The sequence below is a fragment of the Hypanus sabinus genome, chromosome X2, assembly GCF_030144855.1.
Source record: "Hypanus sabinus isolate sHypSab1 chromosome X2, sHypSab1.hap1, whole genome shotgun sequence".
NCBI lineage: Eukaryota > Metazoa > Chordata > Chondrichthyes > Myliobatiformes > Dasyatidae > Hypanus > Hypanus sabinus.
In genome coordinates this window covers 44,588,722-44,612,877 of record NC_082739.1, presented here as the reverse complement: position 1 = coordinate 44,612,877, position 24,156 = coordinate 44,588,722, and the positions used below count along the sequence as shown (strand labels likewise).

General features: G+C 44.6%; 1 protein-coding gene across 1 annotated transcript in view; it reads left to right on the top strand.

The window, feature by feature from the left end:
- Window positions 1–24,156, top strand: part of LOC132385268 (uncharacterized) — a 267,698-nt gene that overhangs the window by 15,698 nt on the left and 227,844 nt on the right. The window contains exons 8-14 of the mRNA XM_059957293.1: window positions 2,564–2,646; window positions 7,054–7,148; window positions 12,162–12,224; window positions 12,854–12,908; window positions 13,376–13,541; window positions 17,693–17,729; window positions 17,906–18,077. Coding sequence (XP_059813276.1) covers window positions 2,564–2,646; window positions 7,054–7,148; window positions 12,162–12,224; window positions 12,854–12,908; window positions 13,376–13,541; window positions 17,693–17,729; window positions 17,906–18,077 — 671 coding nt within the window. The remainder of the gene's footprint in view (window positions 1–2,563; window positions 2,647–7,053; window positions 7,149–12,161; window positions 12,225–12,853; window positions 12,909–13,375; window positions 13,542–17,692; window positions 17,730–17,905; window positions 18,078–24,156) is intronic.

Here is a 24,156-nt window from a genome sequence, read left to right as displayed (position 1 = left end):
TTGATCATAAACTTGTGGATTGGGTGCGGTACACTTTTGGACAAAGCGTGAGAGGCTGTGGAAAGGATTTGTAAGGATATTGCTGGGGCTGGAAGGCTTGATTTAAGGAGAGACTGGATAAGCTGAGACTTTTCTTGAGCAAAGGAGGCTGAGGGGTGATGATATGGAGTTATAAGATCTTAATATAGGTAATATACAGGTAATATAGATTGAACATAGGGTGGGGAAATCCAAAACAAAAGGTATAGATTTAAGCCAAGAGGGGTGTTATTGATGTGGGGATCAAGAATGGCAACGGAGTAGTAGAATGAAACATTTCCACTAAATCGCGCGAGCCACGCTCTGGGCAGAGGCGATGAACTAGGCCCACCAAGACAAAAAGCACACTGGAACATTTGCCCCAAAAAAGAGTGGCTCCTGCGTGTAGGAGCCCCATTTGATTCCCTGTACAATCTGTCAGCCACATGTGCTCTTAGCACATTCGCGCTATCGGTCTTGTATGGTTCAAAGGGAAAGTGACCAGAGGGGCAGGTTTTTCCAAACAAAGGGTGGAATAAGTGGTCCATTTTGACAGGTACAGTGGCATGCAAAAGTTTGGCACCAAGATTTCAAAATGTCAACATTTCTGTTACTGTGAATAGTTAAGTGAGTAGAAGATGAACTGATCTCCAAAAGTCATAAAATTAAAGATAACCATTTTAAGCAAGATTAGTGTATTTGTTTTGTACAATTTTAAAGTGAAAAAAAGGAAAGGAGTACCATGCAAAAGTTTGGGCACCCCAAGAGATTTGAGCTCTCAGATAACTTTTACCAAGGTCTCCGACCTTAATTAGCTTGTTGGGGCAATGGCTTGTTCACAGTCGTCATTAGGAAAGGCCGGGTGATGCAAATTTCAAAGCTTTATAAATACCCCGACTCCTCAAACCTTGTCCCAACGATCAGCAGCTTAGAGGAGCTCGTGGCCTAGTACTCTGAAAATTAAAATAAATGATGCCCACAAAGCAAGATAGAATGTTTTCAGGTAGCCGTTTCCTCAGTTTGTAATGTAATTAAGAAATGGCAGTTAACAGGAACGGTAGAGGTCAAGTTGAGGTCTGGAAGACCAGGAAAACTTTCCGAGAACTGCTTGTAGGATTGCTGGAAAGTGCCCTGTTTGACTTCAAAAGACCTTCAGGAAGATTTAGCAGACTCTGGAGTGGTGGTGCACTGTTCTACTGTGCAGCGACACCTTCACAAATATGACCTTCATGGAAGAGTCATCGGAAGAAAACCTTTCCTGCATCCTCACCACAAAACTCAGTGTCAGAAATTTGCAAAGGAACATCTAAACAAGCCTGATGCATTTTGGAAACAAGTCCTGTGGACTGATGAAGTTAAAATAGAACATTTTGGCTGCAGTTAGCAAAGGTATGTTTGGAGAAAAAAGGGTGCAGAATTTCAAGAACAGAACACCTCTCCAACTGTTAAGCACGGAGGTGGATCAATCATGCTTTGGGCTTGTGTTGCATCCAGTGGCACGGAGAACATTTCACTGGTAGAGGGTAGAATGAATTCAATTAAATACCAGCAAATTCTGGAAGCAAACATCACACTCTGTAAAAAAAAAAAGCTGAAGATGAAAAGAGGATGGTTTCTACAACAGGATAATGATCTTAAACACACCTCAAAATTCACAATGGACTACCTCAAGAGGTACAAGCTGAAGGTTTTGCCATGGCCCTCACATTGAAAATCTGTGGATAAACCTCAGTGGAGCAGTGCATGCAAGATGGCCCAAGAATCTCACAGAATTAGAAGTCTTTTGCAAGGAAGAATGGGCAAAAATCCCCCAAACAAAAATTGAAAGACTCTTAGCTGGCTACAGAAAGCGTTTACAAGCTGATAGTTGCTAAAGGGGGTGTTCCTAATGACCATGCAGCGTGCCCAAACTTTTCCTTTTTTGTTATTTTGAAACTGTAAAAGATGGAAATAAAAAAGTAACCTTGCTTAAAATATTACAGAAATGTGTCATCTTTAACTTCATGCCTTTTGGAAGTCAGGTCATCTTTTACTCGCTTAGCTATTCATAGTAACAGAAATTTTGACCGGGGTGCCCAAACTTTTGCATGCCACTGTACATGGATGGGACGAATGAAGGTCAGCACTGAGGGCTTGTTTCTCTGATGATTCTAGGATTGCTGTTCTATTGATCGAGGGAGCTGTGTTAATCAGGACTGGAATATGTTGGTAATACATCTTCAGGTTGGATCCAATACTGTTTTATTCTGTTATTCTGGAATTGCTGTCCTATTGCTCTAGGATGCAGCATCTTCGGGTTGGATCCCGACTCTTAATTTACATCCTTCACGTGGTGAACTTGTTAAATTCACCATCGGTGAAATACTACCAGACTTTTCAACAATAGCAGTCGAACAGAAAAGAGACTTGATGGGCCAGCTGGTCCAATTCTGCTCCCATTCCTTCTGATGATACGAAATGTTCATTACAGGTAGTCTTTTGAGGAACATATTAGTTTAGAAAGTTCTTGATGTGAAAAAGTCATTTCAGTTTTTTTTTATTGTAGATTTCAACCTTATTAAACAATATTCTATCGACCAGAATGATTTGTTTGAGCAATTTGAAGATCAGTGTCTTCAGGAAGAACAGGTAAGAGATTCAGCTGGTCAAAACAAATGTAATTATTCGGGCCTATTTTTGAGATGTAAAACTGTAGAACCATAGAACATTACAGCACAGAAACAGGCCTTTTGGCTCTTTTTGTCTGTGCCGAACCATTTTTCTGCCTAGTCCCACTGACCTGCACCTGGCCCATAATCCCTCTGTACCCCTCTCCTCCATATACCTGTCCAAGTTTTTCTTAAATGTCAACAGCATTCACCACTTCATCTGGCAGCTCATTCCACACTCCCACCACTCTCTGCGTGAAGAAGCCCCCCCTTAATGTTCTCTTCAGACTTTTCCCCCTTCACCCTTAACCCATGACCTCTTTTTTTTCTCCCCTGTCCTCAGTGGAAAAAGCCTGCTTGCATTCACTCTATCTATACCCATCATGATTTTATACACCTATAAAATCATCCCTCATTCTCCTATGTTCCAGGGAATAAAGTCTTAACCTATTCAACCTTTCTCTGTAACTCAGTTTCTCGAGTCCTGTCAACATCCTTGTAAACCTTCTCTGCACTCTTTCAACCTTATTAATATCATTCCTGTAATTAGGTGACCAAAACTGCACACACTACTACAAATTCGGTCTCACCAATGTCTCATACAATCTCACCATAACATTCCAACTCTTATACTCAATACTTTGATTTATAAAGGCCAATGTACCAAAAGCTCTCTTTACGACCCTGTCTACTTGTGATGCCACTTTTAGGGAATTTTGTATCTGTACTCCCAGATCCCTCTTCTACTGCACTCCTCAGTGTCCTACCATTTACCTTGTATGTTCTACCTTAGTTTGACCTTCTGAAGTGCTCACACTCGTCCGCATTAAACACTATCTGCCATTTTTCCAGCCCATTCCTCCAACTGGTCCAAATCCCTCTGCAAGCTTTGAAAACCTTCTTCACTGTCCACTACACCTCCAATCTTTGTATTAACAGCAAATTTGCTGATCCAATTAGCCACATTATCATCCAGATCATTGACATAGATGACAAATAACAATGGACCCAGCACTGATCCCTGTGGCACACCACTAGTCACAGGCCTCCACTCAGAGTAGCAATCCTCCACTACCACTCTCTGACTTCTCCCATTGAGCCAATGTCTAATCCAATTTACTACCTCTCCATGTATACCTAGCGACTGAATCTTCCTAACTAACCTCCCATGCGGGACCTTGTCAAAGGTCTTACTGAAGTCCATGTATACAACATCCACTGCCTTCCCTTCATCCACTATCCTGGTAACTTCCTCGAAAAACTCTTTAATAGATTGTTTAAACATGACCTACCACGCACAAAGCCATGCTGACTTTTTCTAATAAGTCCCTGTCTATCCAAATACTTGTAGATCCTATCTCTTAGTATTCCTTCCAATAATTTACCTACTACTGACATCAAACTTACCGGCGTATAATTTCCCAGCTTACTTTTTGAGCCTTTTTTAAACAATGGAACTACATGAGCTATCCTCCAATCCTCCGGCACCTGACCCATGAATATCAACATTTTAAATAATTCTGCCAGGGCCCCTGCAATTTCAACACTATTCTCCTTCAAGGTCCGAGGGAATATCCTGTCATGTCCTGGGGATTTATCTACTCTGATTTGCCTCAAGACAGCAAGCACCTCCTCCTCTTTAATCTGTATAAGTTCCATGACCTCTCTACTTGTTTGCCTTGTTTCCATAGACTCCATTCCAGTTTCCTTAGTAAATACAGATGCAAAAAACCCATTTAAGATCTCTCCCATTTCTTTTGGTTCCATACATAGCCGACCACTCTGATCTTCAAGAGGACCAATTTTATCCATTACTATCCTTTTGCTCTTAACATACCTCTAGAAGCTCTTAGGATTATCCTTCACCCTGACTGCCAAAGCAACCTCATGTCTTCTTTTAGCCTTCCTGATTTCTTTCTTAAGTATTTTCTTACTCCTTATACTCCTCAAGCATCTTATTTCCTTCCTGTTGCCTATACGTGTTATACATCTCTCTCTCCTTCTTTATCAGAGTTCCAATATCCCTCGAGAACCATGGTTCCTTATTCTTATTCATTTTGCCTTTAACCCTGACAGGAACATACAAACTCTGCACTCTCAAAATTTCTCCTTTGAAGGCCTCCCACTTACCAATCACATCCTTGCCAGAGGACAACCTGTCCCAATCCACTCTTGTTTAGATCCTTTCTCATTTCTTCAGATTTGGCCTTTTTCCAGTTTAGAACCTCAACCCAAGGACCAGATTTATCTTTATCCATGATCAAGTTGAAACTAATGACGTTATGATCACTGGAACCAAAGTGTTCCCCTACACATACTTCCGTCACCCACCCTAACTTATTTCCTATTAGGAGATCTAATATTGCATCCTCCCTAGTTGGGACGTTTATATATTGATTTAGAAAACTTTCCTGAGCACATTTCACAAACTCTAACCCATATAGACCTTTAACAGTATGGGAGTTCCAATCAATGTGTGGAAAATTAAAATCCCCTACAATCACAACTTTCTGTCTCCTGCAGTTGTCTGTTATCTCTCTGCAGATTTGCTCTTCCAATTCTCGCTGACTATTGGGTGGTCTATAATACAACCCTATTAATGTGGTCAAACCTTTCCTGTTTCTCAGCTCCACCAATATGGCCTCAGTAGACAAACCCTACAATCTGTCCTGCCGAAGCACTGCTGCAATATTTTCCCTGACTAGCAAAGCCACCCCACCCCCCACCCCACCCTTCATCCCTCTGCCTCTATCATGTCTGAAACATCAGAACCCTGGAACATTGGGCTGCCAGTCCTGCCCCTCCTGTAGCCAAGTTTCAGTAATGGCTATGATGTCATTATCAAAATGTATAATTTATTAATTAAATTTTTACTGTTATAATCAGTAATGTAAAAATCAATTTTGTAAGTAGTTTTGTAAAAGAACTTGCTCAAGAAAGTGCAGAACGTATTTGCCTGAACTGTTCAATCAGTTTTGGCTCAAGTTCATGTTAAGATTCTCCCCTTGCAAGTTCTATCTTATCTAAATGGGAATCAAACCTACTTCATGCTTGATGCAAAATCAAAAATCTGCAAAGTTACACAACATGTTCTTGGCAGTATTTGGAGCACTGTACCCATTTTGAACAATTGTTTTGGTAAATTGGTTTATTATTGTTACATCTATTGAGGTACAGTGAAGAACTTGTTTGTGTGCCATCCAATTGCAGCAATGAAGTGAGGTAATACAAGGGAAAACAGTGTAGTTTAAAAAGTGTTATAGTTACAGAGAAAGTGCAGTGCAGGTAGACAGTGAAGTGCAAGGCCATAAATGAGGTGGGCTGTGAGCTCAGGTACTAGGGGGCATTCAGTAGTTTGTAGCAGTGACTAGGAGCTGTCTGTGAGCCTGCTGCTACATGCTTTCATGTTTTTGTATCCTCTTCCTGGTGGGAAGGGGAAGAAAAGTGATGAGTGGGGATTTTGATTATGCTGGCTGCTTTACTGAGGCAGTGAGAAGTGTAGGCAGAGAGGAGGCTGGTTTTTGTGACGTGCTGAACTGTGCCCACATCTCTGCAGTTTCTTGTCACGAGCAGAGAGGATGCTGTCAAAGTTTAAAGTAAACTTATTGTCAAAGTACATGTATTTTACCATATATGACCCTATAATTCATTTTCTTGTGGGTAATCACAATAAATACAAGAAACACAGTAGAAGTTATCCACACTAATTGAGGGGTAATAACTGTTCTTGAACCTGGTGGTGTGGGGCCTGAGGCTCCTGTACCTTCTTCCTGATGGCAGCAATGAGAAGTGAGCATGGCCTGGGTGGTAGAAGTCCCTGATGATGGAAACTGCTTTCCTGCAACATTGCTGCTGTAGATGTGCTCATTGGTGAGGAGAGTGTTACCTGTGTTGGACTGGGCTGTATCCACTACTTTGTGTGGGATTCTCTGTTTATGGGCATCGGTGTTTCCATACCAACCTGTGATAGAAGCAGACATCTCTCCACGGCACATCTATAGAAGTTTGTCAAAGTTTTAGATGTCATGCCGGAACTTTGCAACTTCTAAAGAAATAGAAGCGCTCTTGTGTAAAAATTGGTGACGGTTGAAGGGGACATGCCAAATTTATTTAGCCTCCTGCGGAAGAAGAGGTGCTGGTGAGCTTTCTTGGCTGTGCTCCGGCCAAGGACAGGCTATTGGTGATGTTCACTCCTAGAAACATTTTGATTTGTTGCAATGTAATGCTGGCTGTATCTGTTGTGGTTGTAGAGATAGCTGACCAAATTTGCACAGAATCCTATAAAGTGGGGTGGATGCTTAGCATCTGTGGTGAATTTCTATGTGGGCTTGAAAATTAATTGTCAAATTGAAGTTCCTTTAATCTTTAATTTTCTTTTTACAATCAGCAAGCAAAAGTATTTCATGAACTTTGGGGAGCGGATTTGAAAAAGCAGCTTTATGAACCAGCAGTGAAATCTTTGAATGAAGCCATTGGTGTATGGTAAGAATTTCAATGCTGAGAGTATGTGGAAAGTTTTGGTGCACTCGTGAATGAGACAAAATAATTACAGTGGTTGTGGTATCAGCAGGAGAAGCACACTAGACCCTTCAATCCTCCTCTGCCACCAAATTGATGATGGTTGTGACCTATTATCACCTCCAAGCAATATCCCCTGCTTACAAAAGATATTTGCCTGTCATAAATATTCAAAGCTGCCTTCAGCTCCCTTTGAAAAGGAGAGATCCAAGTACACATAACCTGAAAATAAATTTCATCTCATTTTTCTCTTACATGAGGCCTTGTACTTAAATAGTGATCTTAAGTAGTTGATTTTCCCTCAAGATTCACCCACTCATTTACTCAGTCTCCTAGATTCCAGCAAGTAAAAGCTGAGCCTCTCTTTTGCCTACTAATTGCAATGCAGCGGAAAGAAATCTCTCGTCTCCCAGCCTTTGGGTTCAGTATTGGTAATTCTGCAAATGTGCACAAACTGCAGGAACTGCCGGCTTGTGATTTCATCAAGTAGAATGTTGAATGTTCATGAAAGAGTTGATCATAGTGCGTTTCAACCTTTTCCATTTGTCTAACTTATCAAAAATAAATGAGATATTGTGGCGACCCATTTCCTAACACATCCGAACCGGCTCACAATTAGATAGCCTACGGGGGTTTGCGAGCACAGAGCTTTGGAGCCTCTGCGCCACGGGGGGCAGGTTGAGGGAGGCTTAAAAGTGAGGCTGAGGATTTCGAATAAAGTTTTTTCCTTCGACTGCAGTTACCGACTCCGTGTCGTAATTTTAGCGCTGCGTGTAGCACACCGCTACAATTGGTGACCCCGACGGTCCAAACGATTTTTGGACCAGAAATGACCGACGCCGCCTCTGCTCATGCGGTTTAGTTGAAACTGCCAGGTTTCTGGACACAGCGACCGAACCTATGGTTCCAGCAAGCCGAAGCCCAATTCCACGTTCGCCGGATCACCTCAGAAGACACCGGCTACTACTACGTGGTGAGCTCCCTCGACCAGGACACAGCGGCCCAGGTCGCGGAGTTCGTACAGTCGTCCCCGGCAGACGGCAAGTACACGGAATTCAAAGCCCTGCTCCTCAGGACTTTCGGACTCTCACGGCGCGAGCGGGCTGCCAGTTTACTGCACCTGGATGGCTTGGGCGACAGACCTCCATCAGCTTTAATGAATGAGATGTTGTCTCTCGCCGACGGACACACACCCTGCCTCATGTTTGAGCAGGCATTCCTGGAGCAGCTGCCCGAGGACATACGCCTGCTGCTGTCCGACGCGGATTTCAGTGACCCCTGGAAGGTGGCAGCCCGGGCTGACTTGCTGTGGAACGCCAAAAAGGTGAGCGGGGCGTCCATCGCACAGATCTCCCAGCCATGCTCCCGGCAGCAAACCAGTCCAGGCCCGGCCGCAGAGCCCGCCGTTGTCGCCCGCCCTGCAAGTTCCCGGGAAACGCCAGGGCCAGCCGCCGCTGATGGCTACGGCGGCTGGCCATCGGGATAGCCTCCTGTATGTGTGGGATAGAAGGTCGGGACGCGGGTTTTTGGTTGATACTGGGGCTGAGATCAGCGTTTTACCTCCGACGAGTTACGACACCCGCAGCAGGGCACCGGGTCCCCCCCTGAGGGCCGTGAATGGCAGCACAGTAAGGACCTATGGCACCCGCCCCAGCCAGTTCACGTGGGACTTCACACTGGCCGCTGTAGCCCAACCGCTTCTGGGTGCGGATTTTTTGCGAGCTCACAGCCTACTGGTCGACCTGCCCAGGAAGAGACTGGTACACGCCGAGACCTTTCAGACGTTCTCCCTGGGTGCAGCCCAGTTGCCAGCCCCTCACCTCGGCTCCATCACGCTGTCCGACAACGACTTCACCAGGGTCCTGGCGGAATTCCCATCGGTTCTGGCACCGCAGTTCACAGCGGCCATGCCCAGGCACGGCGTACAGCACCACATCCCGACCCAGGGACCACCCCTCCACGCCCGGGCTCGGCAGCTTCCCCCGGACAAGCTCCGACTGGCGAAAGAGGAGTTCCAGAGGATGGAGGAATTGGGGATCATCCGGCGGTCCGACAGCCCATGGGCCTACCCCCTGCACATGGTGCCCAAAGCGACGGGAGGCTGGAGACCGTGCGGCGACTACCGCAGGCTGAACGAGGCTACCACACTGGACCGCTACCCTGTGCCGCACATTCAGGACTTTGCAGCAAACCTGCACGGCGCACGGATCTTCTCCAAGGTAGACCTCGTCCGAGGGTACCATCAAATCCCGATGCATCCTGACGACGTCCCCAAAACGGCTCTCATCACCCCGTTTGGCCTTTTCGAGTTCCTCCGCATGCCGTTCGGCCTGAAGAATGCCGCACAGACGTTCCAGCGGTTAATGGACGCAGTGGGACGGGACCTGGACTTCGCGTTCATCTATTTGGACGACATCCTCATAGCCAGCAGCAGTCGTCAGGAGCATCTGTCCCACCTCCGTCAACTCTGCGCCCGACTGAGTGAGTACGGTCTTACAATCAACCCCGCCAAATGCCAGTTCGGACTCAATACCGTTGACTTCCTGGGCCACAGGATTACTAAAGACGGGGCAACCCCTCTGCCCGCTAAGGTAGATGCGGTCCGCCACTTCCCCTGACCCACCACGATCAAAGGCCTTCAGGAATTCGTAGGTATGGTCAATTTCTACCACCGCTTCCTCCCTTCAGCTGCCCGGATCATGCGCCCTGATGTCGGGTCCGAGCAAGGACATTACCTGGGACGAGGAGTCCGCGGCCGCTTTCGTTCAAACGAAGGAAGCTTTGGCGAACGCCGCAATGCTAGTACATCCCAGAATGGACGCCCCTACCGCCCTCACAGTGGACGCATCTAACACGGCAGTCGGTGGGGTGCTGGAGCAACTCATCGCAGGTCGCTGGCAACCCTTGGCGTTTTTCAGCAAACACCTGCGGCCACCCAAGCTCAAGTACAGTGCTTTCGACCGGGAACTGTTGGCGCTGTACCTGGCAATCCGGCATTTCAGGTACTTCCTAGAAGGTTGGCCCTTCACCGCGTTCACGGACCACAAACCGCTTACCTTTGCGTTTACGAAAGCGTCCGACCCCTGGTCGTCCCGCCAGCAACGCCACCTGTCCTACATCTCTGAATACACGACGGATGTCCGGCACGTCTTGGGTAAGGACAATGTCGTGGCGGATGTGCTCTCTCGCCCTACCGTTCATGCCCTTTCCCAAGGGGTAGACTTTGAGGCACTGGCAGAGGCGCAGCACACGGATGAGGAGATTCCAAGTTACAGAACCGCAGTCTCCGGTTTGCAGCTCCAGGACCTCCCCGTGGGCCCGGGTGAGAGGACCCTACTCTGTGATGTCGCCACCGGCCAGCCCCGTCCCGTCGTCCCGACAGCCTGGCGGCGCCGTGTTTTCGACTCCATTCATAACTTGGCGCATCCCTCCATCCGGACAACTGTCCGGATGGTTTCCAGCAGGTTCGTTTGGCACGGACTCCGCAAACAGGTCAGTGAATGGGCCAAAACGTGCATGCACTGCCAGACGGCCAAGGTGCAGCAGCACACCAAAGCCCCACCGCAGCAGTTCCATCCCGCCCACCGGCGTTTCGACCACATTCATGTGGATATCGTGGGCTCCCTGCCAGTGTCGCGCGGAGCGCGGCACTTCCTGACTATCGTGGACTGGTTCACAACATGGCCAGAGGCAGTCCCGCTCACCGACACCACCTCCGAATCTTGCGCCCGAGCCCTGATCGCCACCTGGATATCTCGCTTTGGTGTACCGGTCCTCATTACCTCCGACAGAGGCACCCAGTTCACCTCCAGCCTGTGGTCAGCTATGGCCAGCCTTTTGGGGACTCAGCTGCACCACACCACTGCCTACCACCCACAGTCGAACGGGCTAGTGGAGCGTTTCCACCGTCACCTGAAGTCGGCCCTCATGGCCCGCCTGCGAGGAGCCAACTGGGCGGACGAGCTTCCCTGGGAACTACTCGGCATCCGCACAGCGCCCAAGGACGACCTGCACGCCTCGTCGGCCGAGTTGGTATACGGCGCGCCCCTGGTCGTCCCCGGGGAGTTCCTACCAGCCCCACGGGGGCAAGAGGAAGATCCCGCAGCAGTCCTGGGCAGACTACGCGAGAAGCTCGGTAACCTGGCCCCCATACCCACTTCACAGCACGGGCGGCACCCGACCTGCGTACCCAAAGACCTACAGAACTGTAAGTTTGTATTTGTACAAAGGGGCGGGCATTGGCCACCGCTGCAGCGGCCATACGAGGGGCCGTTTATGGTGCTCCGGAACAACGGGTCCACGTTCGTGCTGGACGTTGGGGGGAAAGAGGAGGTTTTCATGGTGGACCGCCTCAAACCGGCCCATGTGGACCTGGCGCAACCGGCCGAGTTTCCGGCACCTCGGCGCAGAGGCCGACCTCCCAAGCAGGTTCTGGCCCAGACTGTGGACATTGGGGGGTGTATCGCCGGTTCTGGGGGGCGGGGGGTGGGTTATGTGGCGACCCATTTCCTGGCACATCCGAACCAGCTCACAATTAGATAGCCTACGGGGGTTTGCGAGCACAGAGCTTTGGAGCCTCTGCGCCACGGGGGGCAGGTTGAGGGAGGCTTAAAAGTGAGGCTGAGGATTTCGAATAAAGTTTTTTCCTTCGACTGCAGTTACCGACTCCGTGTCGTAATTTTAGCACACCGCTACAATATCACAAATTACTGAGCTCTTTTTCTTGTTTAATTTTTTCCTCAAACCTGCAAGAACTTTTTGTGTACAATGTTTTGTGATAGTTTAATCATTTGAAGTTCTTAAAACAATTTTGTAAGACAACTTTGGATTATTATTAGAATATTACTAGAGAGTTAATTTAAAATTTGTTACCTTGCATTCATCATTATAGTATTTTATTAATGGAAACTCTGGTATGATTTTGGTAAACTTGTATAATGTTGTGCTTAAAACTAATTATCATACTTTTTTTTCCAGTGCCTTCAACCATTTGCTATATGAGAAAAGATCTTATTGTTATTTGCAACTGTGTCAATACAAGTAAGCCTGTGCTCTTTGTCAGTATTTTTTCTTTACTAAAATGTAGTTCTAGATTGGACACAACATTTGGAAAAACCTGTTCTTTGAAGTGTGAGAGCTGTGAAGTAGTATTGGGGGCATCTCCAAAGTCAAGTTGTTTTTGTATAGTAGGTTGAAAATAAAGGATTAAGCAACGTGATTTAACATATAGGACTGTTCGGGATTGTATGTTTGTTCATTTCTGGCTTGGACGAGAGTAAGTTCAGAAATAAGCATTCCATCATATTCTTTGAGAACATTTGGTTCATCTTGTGAGTCTTTGGCTGACTTTACACTGAACTGCTGTTAAATTGCTCTTTGTTAAGAAATGAACTATTCCCACATACATGAAAGGGATCGATTCAGATTGTGTTAACAAATAACACACCCAAGGATGTGTCCGCAAGTGTCGCCAAACATTCCAGCGCTAATTATCTTGTGGAGTTTTCTTGTTCAGAGAATTCAAAAATGCGGGATGTTTAATTTTGTTGAGTAACAATATGGTATGCTGGCTCAAAATGTAGATCATTAAAGTTAATCTCAGTATTTTTTATTATTACTAATACAGTGTTGTGCATGTAGTTCACATTGGGCTGCTTTCTGTTTTGCAGAAAAGCCTGGAGTGATGCAAAACGATGCACTGTCCTGAAACCTCATTCCATAGAGGTGAGTAAGACTTGATAGTTAAATCTTACTGAGGAAAAGCTGCAGAAAGTTGTAAACTGTGCCAGTACGAGTACTAGCCTCCCCAAGATTGAGAACGTCTCCAAGTGATGGTGCCTCAAAAAGGTGGCTTCCATCATTAAGGATACCCATCACTCAGGAATGCCTTCACAATGCTACCATCGAGAAGAAGGTACAGGAGCCTGAAGACACATATTTCAGGAACAGATTCCCGTCCACAATCAGATTTCTGAATGGGCAAAGAACCTGTGAAAACTACCTCATTTTATTCCTGCTCTTCTTGCGTATTTAATTTAACTTTTTAATATATACTTACTGTAGTTTATTATGTATTGCATTTATTTTATTATGTATTACAGTGCACTACTTCCACAAAACAACAAATTTCACAACATATGCCAGTGATATTAAACCTGATTCTGATTCTAAATGTTTCTCCTCCCCTTTAGGGGCATTATCTATTTGCGTCAGCTCTGTGTGGTAAAGGATGGTATACACGTGCTCTGAAGGCCAATTCCCTGGCTCTTCAGGCATGTCAGAGGAAACGAATGAATGTCAAAGGTTTGACAGAGCAGCGAGAACTCATTCAAACTGAGCAAGTACTTTCATCGAAAGGTTAGTCCCTAATCCTGTACCAGGGGTTCACGGGCTTCATTCCTAATGGTACTAGTCCCATGGTATAAGAAAGGCTGGGAACCCCTGATCTTCTCGATGTATTTGCAGAGAAGCTGAGAAGTGGTGATACTTTTTTTCAGAACAAAGGTTACACTGCAATGAGTATTGATCACTACAGGGAAGGAATTTTTAATGTTCAAATTAGGAATTGATTTTGTGATGAAAAGGTTTAATATTGACTTGCCCTGATGAAGGGTCTCAGTTCAAAATATTATCTGCTTATTCCTCTGCATAGATGCTGCCTGACCTCCTGGGTTCCTCCAGCATTTTGTGTTACTCAACATTTTCAGTATCAACAGAATAGACGATAGACAATAGGTGCAGAAGTAGACCATTCGGCCCTTCGAGCCTGCACCGCCATTCTGAGATCATGGCTGATCATCTACTATCAATACCCGGTTCCTGCCTTGTCCCCGTATCCCTTGATCCCCCTATCCATAAGATACCTATCTAGCTCCTTCTTGAAAGCATCCAGAGAATTGGCCTCCACTGCCTTCTGAGGCAGTGCATTCCACACTCCCACAACTCTCTGGGAGAAGAAGTTTTTCCTTAACTCTGTCCTAAATGACCTACCCCTTATTCTTAAACCATGCCCTCTGGTACTGGACTCTCCCAGCATCTGGAACATATTTCCTGCCTCTATCTTGTCCAATCCCTTAATAATCTTATATGTTGCAATCAGATCCCCTCGCGATCTCCTTAATTCCAGGAATTAACCTCATGAATCTATGCTGCACTTCCTCTATAGCCAGGATGTCCCTTCCTTAACCCTGGAGACCAAAACTGTACACAATACTCCAGGTGTGGTCTCACCAGGGCCCTGTACAAATGCAAAAGGATTTCCTTGCTCTTGTACTCAATTCCCCTTGTAATAAAGGCAAACATTCCATTAGCCTTCTTCACTGCCTGCTGCACTTGCTCATTCACCTTCAGTGACTGATGAACAAGGACTCCGAAATCTCTTTGTATTTCTCCCTTACCTAACTCTACACCGTTCAGATAATAATCTGCCTTCCTGTTGTTACTCCCAAAGTGGATAACCTCACACTTATTCACATTAAACGTCATCTGCCAAGTATCTGCCCACTCACTCAGCCTATCCAAGTCACCCTGAATTCTCCTAACATCCTCATCTCATGTCACACTGCCACCCAGCTTAGAATCATCAGCAAATTTGCTGATGTTATTCTCAGTGCCTTCATCTAAATCGTTGAGGTAAATTGTAAACAGCTGTGGTCCCAATACCGAGCCCTGTGGCACCCCACTAGTCACCACCTGCCATTCCGAGAAACACCCATTCACTGCTACCCTTTGCTTTCTATCTGCCAACCAGTTTTCTATCCATGTCAATGTCATCCCTCCCGATGCCCTGAGCTTTAATTTTACCTACCAATCTCCTATGTGGGACCTTATCAGATGCCTTCTGAAAATCGAGGTATATAAACTGTTGTGCATGAACATCCCAGGAGATCAGTAGTTTCTGAGATACTCAAACCACCCCACTTGGCACCAACAATCATTCCATGGTCAAAGTCACACTTGTTCCCCATTCTGATGTTTGGTCTCGACAGCAACTGAACCTCTTGACCAGGTCTGCATGTTTTTATGCGTTGAGAATATCTTGTGTTAATATAATTTACTCATTGTAATATTCTTTCATGTTAAAAATTCATTGGATATGGTCAAATTGTGTCATTATTAAAATAGTTAAATAACTAAAATTTTCATTGTACGACTTTTATGTAAGGATATTATCTAATGCATGTGATGTTGTGTGAGCCCTTGGTTTAAATTGTCCGATAGGACACAATTGGCAGATCTCTTAACTGAATCATAAACTTTGATTTAGTCTGTTTTTGCTGGTTGAAATGTTGAAATACGTACTCAGTGGCAACTTTATTTGATATAGCAAGTACCCGAGGCCATGTTTGTGGTCTTCTGTTGCTGTCATCAGATTAAGGTTCAGCGTGTTGTGCATTCAGAGATGCTCTTCTGCACACCACTGTTGTAACTTGTGGTTATTTGAGTCACTTGTCACCTTCCTGTCAGCTTGAACCAGTCTGGCCATTCTCCTCTGACCTCTCATTAGCAAGGTGCTTTCACCACAGAACTGCTGTTCACTGGATGTTTTTTAGTTTTACACCATTCGCTGTAAACTCTAGAGACTGTTGTGCATGAAAATCCCAGGAGATCAGTAGTTTCTGAGATACTCAAACCACCTCACTTGGCACCAACAATCATTCCATGGTCAAAGTCACACTTGTTCCCCATTCTGATGTTTGGTCTCGACAGCAACTGAACCTCTTGACCAGGTCTGCATGCTTTTATGTGTTGAGATGCTGCCACATGTTCGGCTGATTAGATATTTACATTAATGAGCAGGTGTACAGGTATACTCAATAAAGTGCTACAGAGTGTACATCAAGTTCTACACTAAGATGAAGATAGGAACAGGTGTCATTTGGGTGAAATGAAATAGGACTTTCTGCTCTCTGATTGATGTAAACAATTCTGTGACCCTTCAAAGAAGAACGAGAGGACTATCCTTTGTCCTGGAAGTGTTTTCTCCCTTGATCAGCAGATTAATGGGATATTACTATTTTACTGTTTGTATGCACTTGCTGCGGGGTAATTGCCAGCTGCATTTCCGACATTACATCAGTGACTACATTTCAGATAAATAACTTATTCACGTATTGGAAGTTCCTTTTTTCTTCCTATGTTTATCAGAATCATAAGACCATAAGACACAGGAACAGAATTAGGCCATTTGGCCCATCGAGTCTGCTGCTCCATTTAATCATGGCTGATCCTTTTCTCCCCTCCTCAGCTGCACATAAAACCAAAGTTGTCCTCACCAATGTAATAGTCTGCAACAAATCTAAATAAGGTTGCTGTTTCAGTTTCATCCGCTCAACAACAAAACTAAAGTTCAAAGTAATTCATTATCAAAGTACACACGCTCCTCTGAAATTCATTTTCTTGTGGACATTCATAGTAGAACAAAGTACAATGAAAAATTAACCACGTACAAAAGACAAACCTTGCAAATTCAGAAAAAAGCTAATAATAATGTCAAGCAAATAATTGTAATACTCAGAACATGAGTTGTCGGGTCCTTGAAAATGAGTCCATAGGTTGTGATCAGTTCAGTGTTGTGAGTGAAGTTATCCATGCTGATTCAGATGTCTGATAGTTGAAGGGAATAACTTCCTGAACCTGGAGTTATGGGACGTCGGGCTCCGGTACCTCTGCTCTACACTGGCAACAGTAGAAAGAGAGATGGATGCTGGATGCTGGTTTCTTGTGGCAGTGCTTTTTTTGTAGATGTGCTCAATAGTGCAGAGGGCTTTTCCTGTGGTGGACTGGGTTGTATCCAGCATTCTTTGTAGGGTTTTCTGTAACTGGGCATTGGTGTTTCCATACCAGGTCGCGATGCAACCAGTCAGGATACTCTACTGTGCATCTGCAGAGGTCTATCAAACTTTTAGATGACAGGCCAGATCTATGCAATTTCAAAGAAAGTAGAGGCGCTGCCATGCCTTCTTTGAAATGCCACTTGCATCTAGTCCTAGGAGAAATTTTCTGATATGATAACACCCAGGAACTTAAAGTTACTGATCTCTACCTCCATTGTTGCCCACTATTATTTTCCATAACCTAATTTTGATTTTTAATTTGTATTCTTGCTGAAACAATTTTGGTCTGTAGGCCCAAATGCTTCAGCTTATTCAGGAAGAATTAAGAAACAATTTTTACAAGTTTTTATTGTGATTAGGTGTGGAATGTTATCTCCAGTCACACACAGACTGGTTGAGATTATAAAATGCATTACATCGGGCAAAGATGTTGTTAGGTGAACAAAGTCACTGAAGAGGAGTACTGGTAGGTATGAGGCAGTCTTTTATTTGACAAGTGAAACACGGCAGGCATAATGTAGACTGATCTGTGACTGAAGTCACTTGTTATGTGTGCTAACCCCAAAAATGCCCTAACAAAGCCATTGTACTATTTCTGAGATCTGAAGTTTTAGTACAAATTTAAATGCATTAAGTGTGTACTAATTCCCAGCATTTTTCATTTCTGTTCAGAGAAAGAAATTGAGAATCAGAAGAGTGAAAACACCAGGTAAAATATTTTTAAAATTAAATTTTGTTTCTGATTTTAAGGAATCAAACATTGACGTCCAAAGCTTTAAAAACGTATACGTTAAAAAGTGATGTTTCTCTGTTTGGTGAAATGTTGGCAAGAATTTATCAGAGTGATTCTCAATCTAATGTTGGGAATGCTGTGTTCATGTACAGTTTGAAGGAAAGCAGTGGTTCTGAGAGTTCTCCAGTTGAGGAGGATGACGAGGAAGGCAATGATGAATCCAGAGAAGATGAAGCAGAGGTTGTGGATATTTGGTTGGACGTCACTAAAGATAATGATGTACAGGCAGAACAGGAGCAGAATGATCAATCTCTCCATTTTGATGTAAGTTCACAGTGTGTTCTTAATGTCCTATTTAGATCGATCAAAGCCGTTCTTCGTCATAAAGTTTTATTCTATTTTTAATTAGGCTACTAGTCCATGTGTGATGCTACTCCACTCTTTAAGAAAGAAGAGAGGCAGCAAAAGACCAGTTAACCTTACCTCAGTGCTTGGGAAGCTGTTGGGAGTCAATTATTAAGGATAAGGTTATGGAGTACTTGGTAACACAGGGCAGAGTTAGCATGGTTTCCTTAAGGGAAAACTTGCCTGACGAACCTGTTGGCATTCTTTAAGGAGATTACAAGTAGCATAGATAAAGGTTAACTTGCAGGTACAGTCGGTGGTGAGGAAGGCAAATGCAATGTTAGCATTCATTTCAGGAGGTCCAGAGCACAAGAGCTGGGATATGAATCTGAGGATTTATAAGGCACTGGTGAGGCCTCACCTTGAGTACTGTGAACAGTTCTGGGCTCCTCATCTAAGAAAAGATATGCTGACAGAGGAGAGGGTCCAGAAGAGGTTCACAAAGATGATTACAGGAATGAAGGGTTATCATACGAGGAATGTTTGATGGCTCTGGGTCTGTACGCTGGAATTTAGAAAGATTGTGGGGGGAATCTCATTGAAACTTTTTGAATGTTGAAAGGCATAGACAGAGTCGATGTGGAAACGATGTTCGCATGGTGGGGGAGTCTGGGACAAAAGGGCATTGCGTCAGGATAGAGAGGCATCCATTTAAAACAGATGTGGAGAAACTAGCTGGAGGATGGAGTGGGGTTGAGAGGAAAAAGGGGATCAGCCATGATGAAATGGCGGAGCAGACTTGATGGGCCAAGTAGCCTAATTTTGTTCCTGTGTCTTATGGTCATTACAGCTACATTCTGCAGAAGCCCAGTGGCCAGATCTCCCAGTGGCCATACATTTTAATTCCACGTCTCATTCCCATTCTGATATGTCTATCCATGGCCTCCTCTACTGTCAAGATGAAGCAACACTCAGGTTGGAGGAACAACACCTTATATACTGGCTGGGTAGCCTCCAACCTGATGGCATGAACATTGACTTCTCTAACTTCTGTTAATGCCTCTCCTTCCCTTCTTACCCCATCCCTGTTATTTAGTTTTTTTTTCCCCTCTTTTTTCTTTCTCTCTCTGCCCATCACTCTGTCTGTTCTCCATCTCCCTCTGGTGCTCCCCTCCCCCTTACTTTCTCCCTCGGTCTCCCGTCCCATGATCCTTTCCCTTCTCCAGCTGTGTATCCCTTTTGCCAATCACCTTTCCAGTTCTTAGCTTCACCCCACCCCCTCCGGTCTTCTATCATTTCGCATTTTCCCCATCCCCTCCTACTTTTCAAATCTCTTACTATCTTTCCTTTCAGTTAGTCCCAATGAAGGGTCTCAGCCCGAAACGTCGACAGCGCTTCTCTCTATAGATGCTGCCTGGCCTGCTGCGTTCCACCAGCATTTTGTGTGTGTTGCTTGAATTTCCAGCATCTGCAGATTTCCTCGTGTTCTGCAGAAGCTGGTGTTTGCTAAATGAACGTTCAAAGGTTCATTTATTCTCAAAATATGTATACAGTAAACAACTCTGAGATTTGTATTCTCCAGATATGCAGGACACAAACAAATTTGCTATAAGGAGTCATGTGGCTCAGTAAAGGAAATATCTGTAGGAGAGAATAATTTAATTTTTTATTTGCCTGATTGCCATGCCCTGTTTAGTTTGAAGTACTTTAAAATGAATACTTGTTTTAATCCTTGTTTTAAAACCTTCGAATCTGTGCTCGAACAGAAGTCGTGAGAACAAAGTATTCATTGCAGTAATTAAATCAATAGACATGATTCTTCAGATGTTTCAAATCTTCAGCAATGCAAACAAGATGCTGGAGGAAGTCCAGCAAGTTGGGCAGCACCTTTGGAGGGGAATAAGTAGTTAACGCTTCAGGCCGAGGCATAATCAGGACTGGATGCTGCTTGTTTCTCCCCTTGTTGAGTATTATAAACCAGATTCTTCATTTTTGATGGAGTAGGGAGTTGTAACCTTAGACCTGCTTTGTAAAATATGTAATATGTGAGTCAAGCCTACCACTTGAATACCTCACCCGAAGTGTTAGAACAGCTTTGTCTTAACTATTCTCTATCTGGAATGTCTGAAGCCAGAGTTCTGTATCAAAGGTTTTTATCATTTGGAAAGGTCAGATACAGGTTGAATTGAAGCAGTGGGGTCCAGTGAGGAAACTCTGGGGGTTTGGCTGATTTAAGCCAGGCCAGATTGCAAAGGACAGGGTGTCATTACCGAAGGAGAGGGACAGGCCAGTTCAGCTCATTGCTCTGTGAGATTTACTTGTCTCTACACTGAACCGAGGCTGCAGACGTCAGTTCTGACTGTTATTTGTTTACTTTTACTGCTAGCATAATCAGTGTTTTTCCTGCACAACGTGTTCTTGATGGTCTTTTTTAATGGTTTCTTTGTTCTGTGGCTGCCTGTAAGGAGAGAAATCTCAAGTTTGTATTTAGTATAACGAAACAATATCTATATAAAGCAGGAGTTCCCAAACTGAGGTCCACAGACCACTCAGTTACTGGTAGGATTCTTCATCATCTTCTCCTCAGGCCCTCAGCTCCACTGGACCAGAGGCTATTGATGGCCTCCCGTCTCCATCACCCAAAGTTGATGGTATGGTTGAACTTTCAATCCATTGTATCGACTGTACAGTGAATTGGCTGTAAGCCTCCACCAGACCCTGGTGTGCAGCCTTGCCCATTTCCACCTTTCATGATGGGGATGTAGTGTTGGACTTTGAGAGGTGATGGACCCATGGCATTAAAACAAAAGGTTGGAAACCCCTGATCTGGAGAATAGTGAATGTGTGGCATTGTTCACAGAAAGGCTAAGAGAGGGTAGAGAATCTGTGGGACTGTCTACCAGAAAGGCTGAGAAAGAGAGAGTAGTGAGTCTGTGGGATGGTCTACCTGAAAGGCGAGAGAGAGAGAGAGAGAGAGAGAGAGAGAGAGTATTCAGTCTGTGGCATTTTTTATCAGAAAGGCTGAGTTAGAGAGTAGTGAGTCTGTGGCATTGTCTACCTGAAAGGCTGAGAGAGTGAGTAGTGAATCTGGGACTGTCTACCAGAAGAGGGGAGGAGGGGGAGAGGGAGGGAGGTGGGGGGGGGGGGGGAGGAGAGAGAGAGAGAGAGAAGTCGAGTGGATGGTCTATCAGAAAGGCTGAGAGAGAGAGTGAGTGTGTAGAATCATAGAAAATAGTTGCAGGGGTAGGCCATTCGGCCCTTTGAGCCTGCACTGCCATTCAGTATGATCATGGCTGATCATCCAACTCGGAACCCTGTACCTGCTTTCTCTCCATACCCCCGATCCCTTTAGCCACAAGGGCCATATCTAACTCCCTCTGAAATATAGCCAATGAACCGGCCTCAACTGTTTCCTGTGGCAGAGCATTCCACAGATTCACCTCTCTGTATGAAGAAGTTTTTCCTCATCTCGGTCCTAAAAGGCCTCCCCTTTATCCTTAAACTGTGACCCCTCGTTCTGGACTTCCCCAACATTGGGAACAATCTTCTTGCATCTAGCCTGTCCCGTCCCCTTAGAATTTTATACGTTTCAATAAGATCCCCCCTCAATCTTCTAAATTCCAGTGAGTATAAGCCTAGTCGATCCAGTCTTTCTTCATATGAAAGTCCTGCCATCCCAGGAATCAATCTAGTGAACCTTATTTGTACTCCCTGTACAGCAAGAATGTCTTTCCTCAGATCAGGGGACCAAAACTGCACACAATACTCCAGGTGTGGTCTCACCAAGGCCTTGTACAACTGCAGTAGAACCTCCCTGCTCCTGTACTTGAATCCTCTTGCTATGAATGCCAACATACCATTTGCCTTTTTCACCGCCTGCTGTACCTGCATGCCCACTTTCAATGACTGTTGTACAATGACACCCAGGTCTCATTGCACCTTCCCTTTTCCTAATCAGCCACCATTCAGATAATAATCTGTTTTCCTGTTCTTGTGGATAACCTCACATTTATCCACATTAACTTGCATCTGCCATGAATTTGCCCACTCACCTAACCTATCCAAGTCACCCTGCATCCTCCTAGCATCCTTCTCACAGCTAACACTGCTGCCCAGCTTTGTGTCATCTGCAAATTTGGAGATGCTGCATTTAATTCCCTGGTCTAAATCATTAATATATATTGTAAACAACTGGGGTCCCAGCACTGAGCCTTGCGGTACCCCACTAGTCACTGCCTGCCATTCTGAAAAGGTCCCATTTATTCCCACTCTTTGCTTCCTGTCTGCCAACCAATTCTCTATCCACATCAATACCATATCCCCAATACCGTGTGCTTTAAGTTTGCACGCTAACCTGTGTGGGACCTTATCAAAAGCCTTTTGAAAATCCAAGTATACCACATCCACTGGTTCTCCCCCATCCACTCTACTAGTTACATCCTCAAAAAATTCTGTAAGATTCATCAGACATGATTTTCCTTTCACAAATCCATGCTGACTTTGTCCAATGATTTCATCGCTTTCCAAATGTGCTGTTATCACATCTTTGATAACTGACTCTAGCACTTTCCCCACCACCGATGTCAGGCTAACCGGTCTATAATTCCCCGGTTTCTCTCTCCCTTTTTTTAAAAAAAAGTGGGGTTACATTAGCCACCCTCCAATCCTCAGGAACTAATCCTGAATCTAAGGAGTTTTGAAAAATTATCACTAATGCATCCACTATTTCTTGGGCTACTTCCTTAAGCACTCTGGGATGCAGACCATCTGGCCCTGGGGATTTATCTGCCTTTAATCCCTTCAATTTACATAACACCACTTCCCTACTAACATGTATTTCCCTCAGTTCCTCCATCTCACTAGACCCTCGGTCCCCTACTATTTCCTGAAGATTATTTATGTCCTCCTTAGTGAAGACAGAACCAAAGTAGTTATTCAATTGGTCTGCCATATCCTTGTTCCCCATGATCAATTCACCTGTTTCTGACTGTAAGGGATCTACATTTGTCTTAACCAATCTTTTTCTTTTCACGTATCTATAAAAGCTTTTACAGTCAGTTTTTATGTTCCCTGCCAGCTTTCTCTCATAATCTTTTTTCCCTTTCCTAATTAAGCCCTTTGTCCTCCTCCGCTGGACTCTGAATTTCTCCCAGTCCTCAGGTGTACTGCTTTTTCTGGCTAATTTATATGTTTCTTCTTTGAACTTGATGCTATCCCTAATTTCCCTTGTCAGCCTACCTTCCCTGGTTTATTCTTTTGCCAAACTGGGATGAACAATTGTTGTAGTTCATCCTTGCGATCTTTAAATGCTTGCCATTGCATATCCACCGTCAACCCTTTAAGTATCATTTGCCAGTCTATCTTAGTTAATTCACGTCTCATACCTTCAAAGTTACCCTTCTTTAAGTTCAGAACCTTTGTTTCTGAATTAGGTATGTCACTCTCCATCTTAATGAAGAATTCCACCATATTATGGTCACTCTTACCCAAGGGGCCTCGCACAAGATTGCTAACTAACCCTTCCTCATTGCTCAATACCCAACCTAGAATGGCCTGCTCTCTAGTTGGTTCCTCGACATGTTGGTTCAGAAAACCATCCCGCATACATTCCAAGAAATCCTCTTCCTCAGCACCCTTACCAATTTGGTTCACCCAATCTATATGTAAATTGAACCATTATAACTGCTGTTCCTTTATTGCACGCATTTCTAATTTCCTGTTTAATGCCATCCGCAACCTCACTACTACTGTTAGGTGGCCTGTACACAACTCCCACCAGTGTTTTCTGCCCCTTAGTGTTATGCAGCTCTACCCATATTGATTCCACATCCTCCAGGTTAATGTCCTTCCTTTCTATTGTATTAATCTCCTCTCTAACCAGCAATGCTACCCCACTTGTCTATCCCTCCTGAATATTGAATAACCCTGGATGTTGAGCTCCCATCCTTGGTCACCTTGGAGCCATGTCTCTGTGATCCCAACTATATCATATTCATTAATAATTCTGTACATTCAATTCATCCACCTTGTTACGAATGCTCCTTGTATTGACACACAA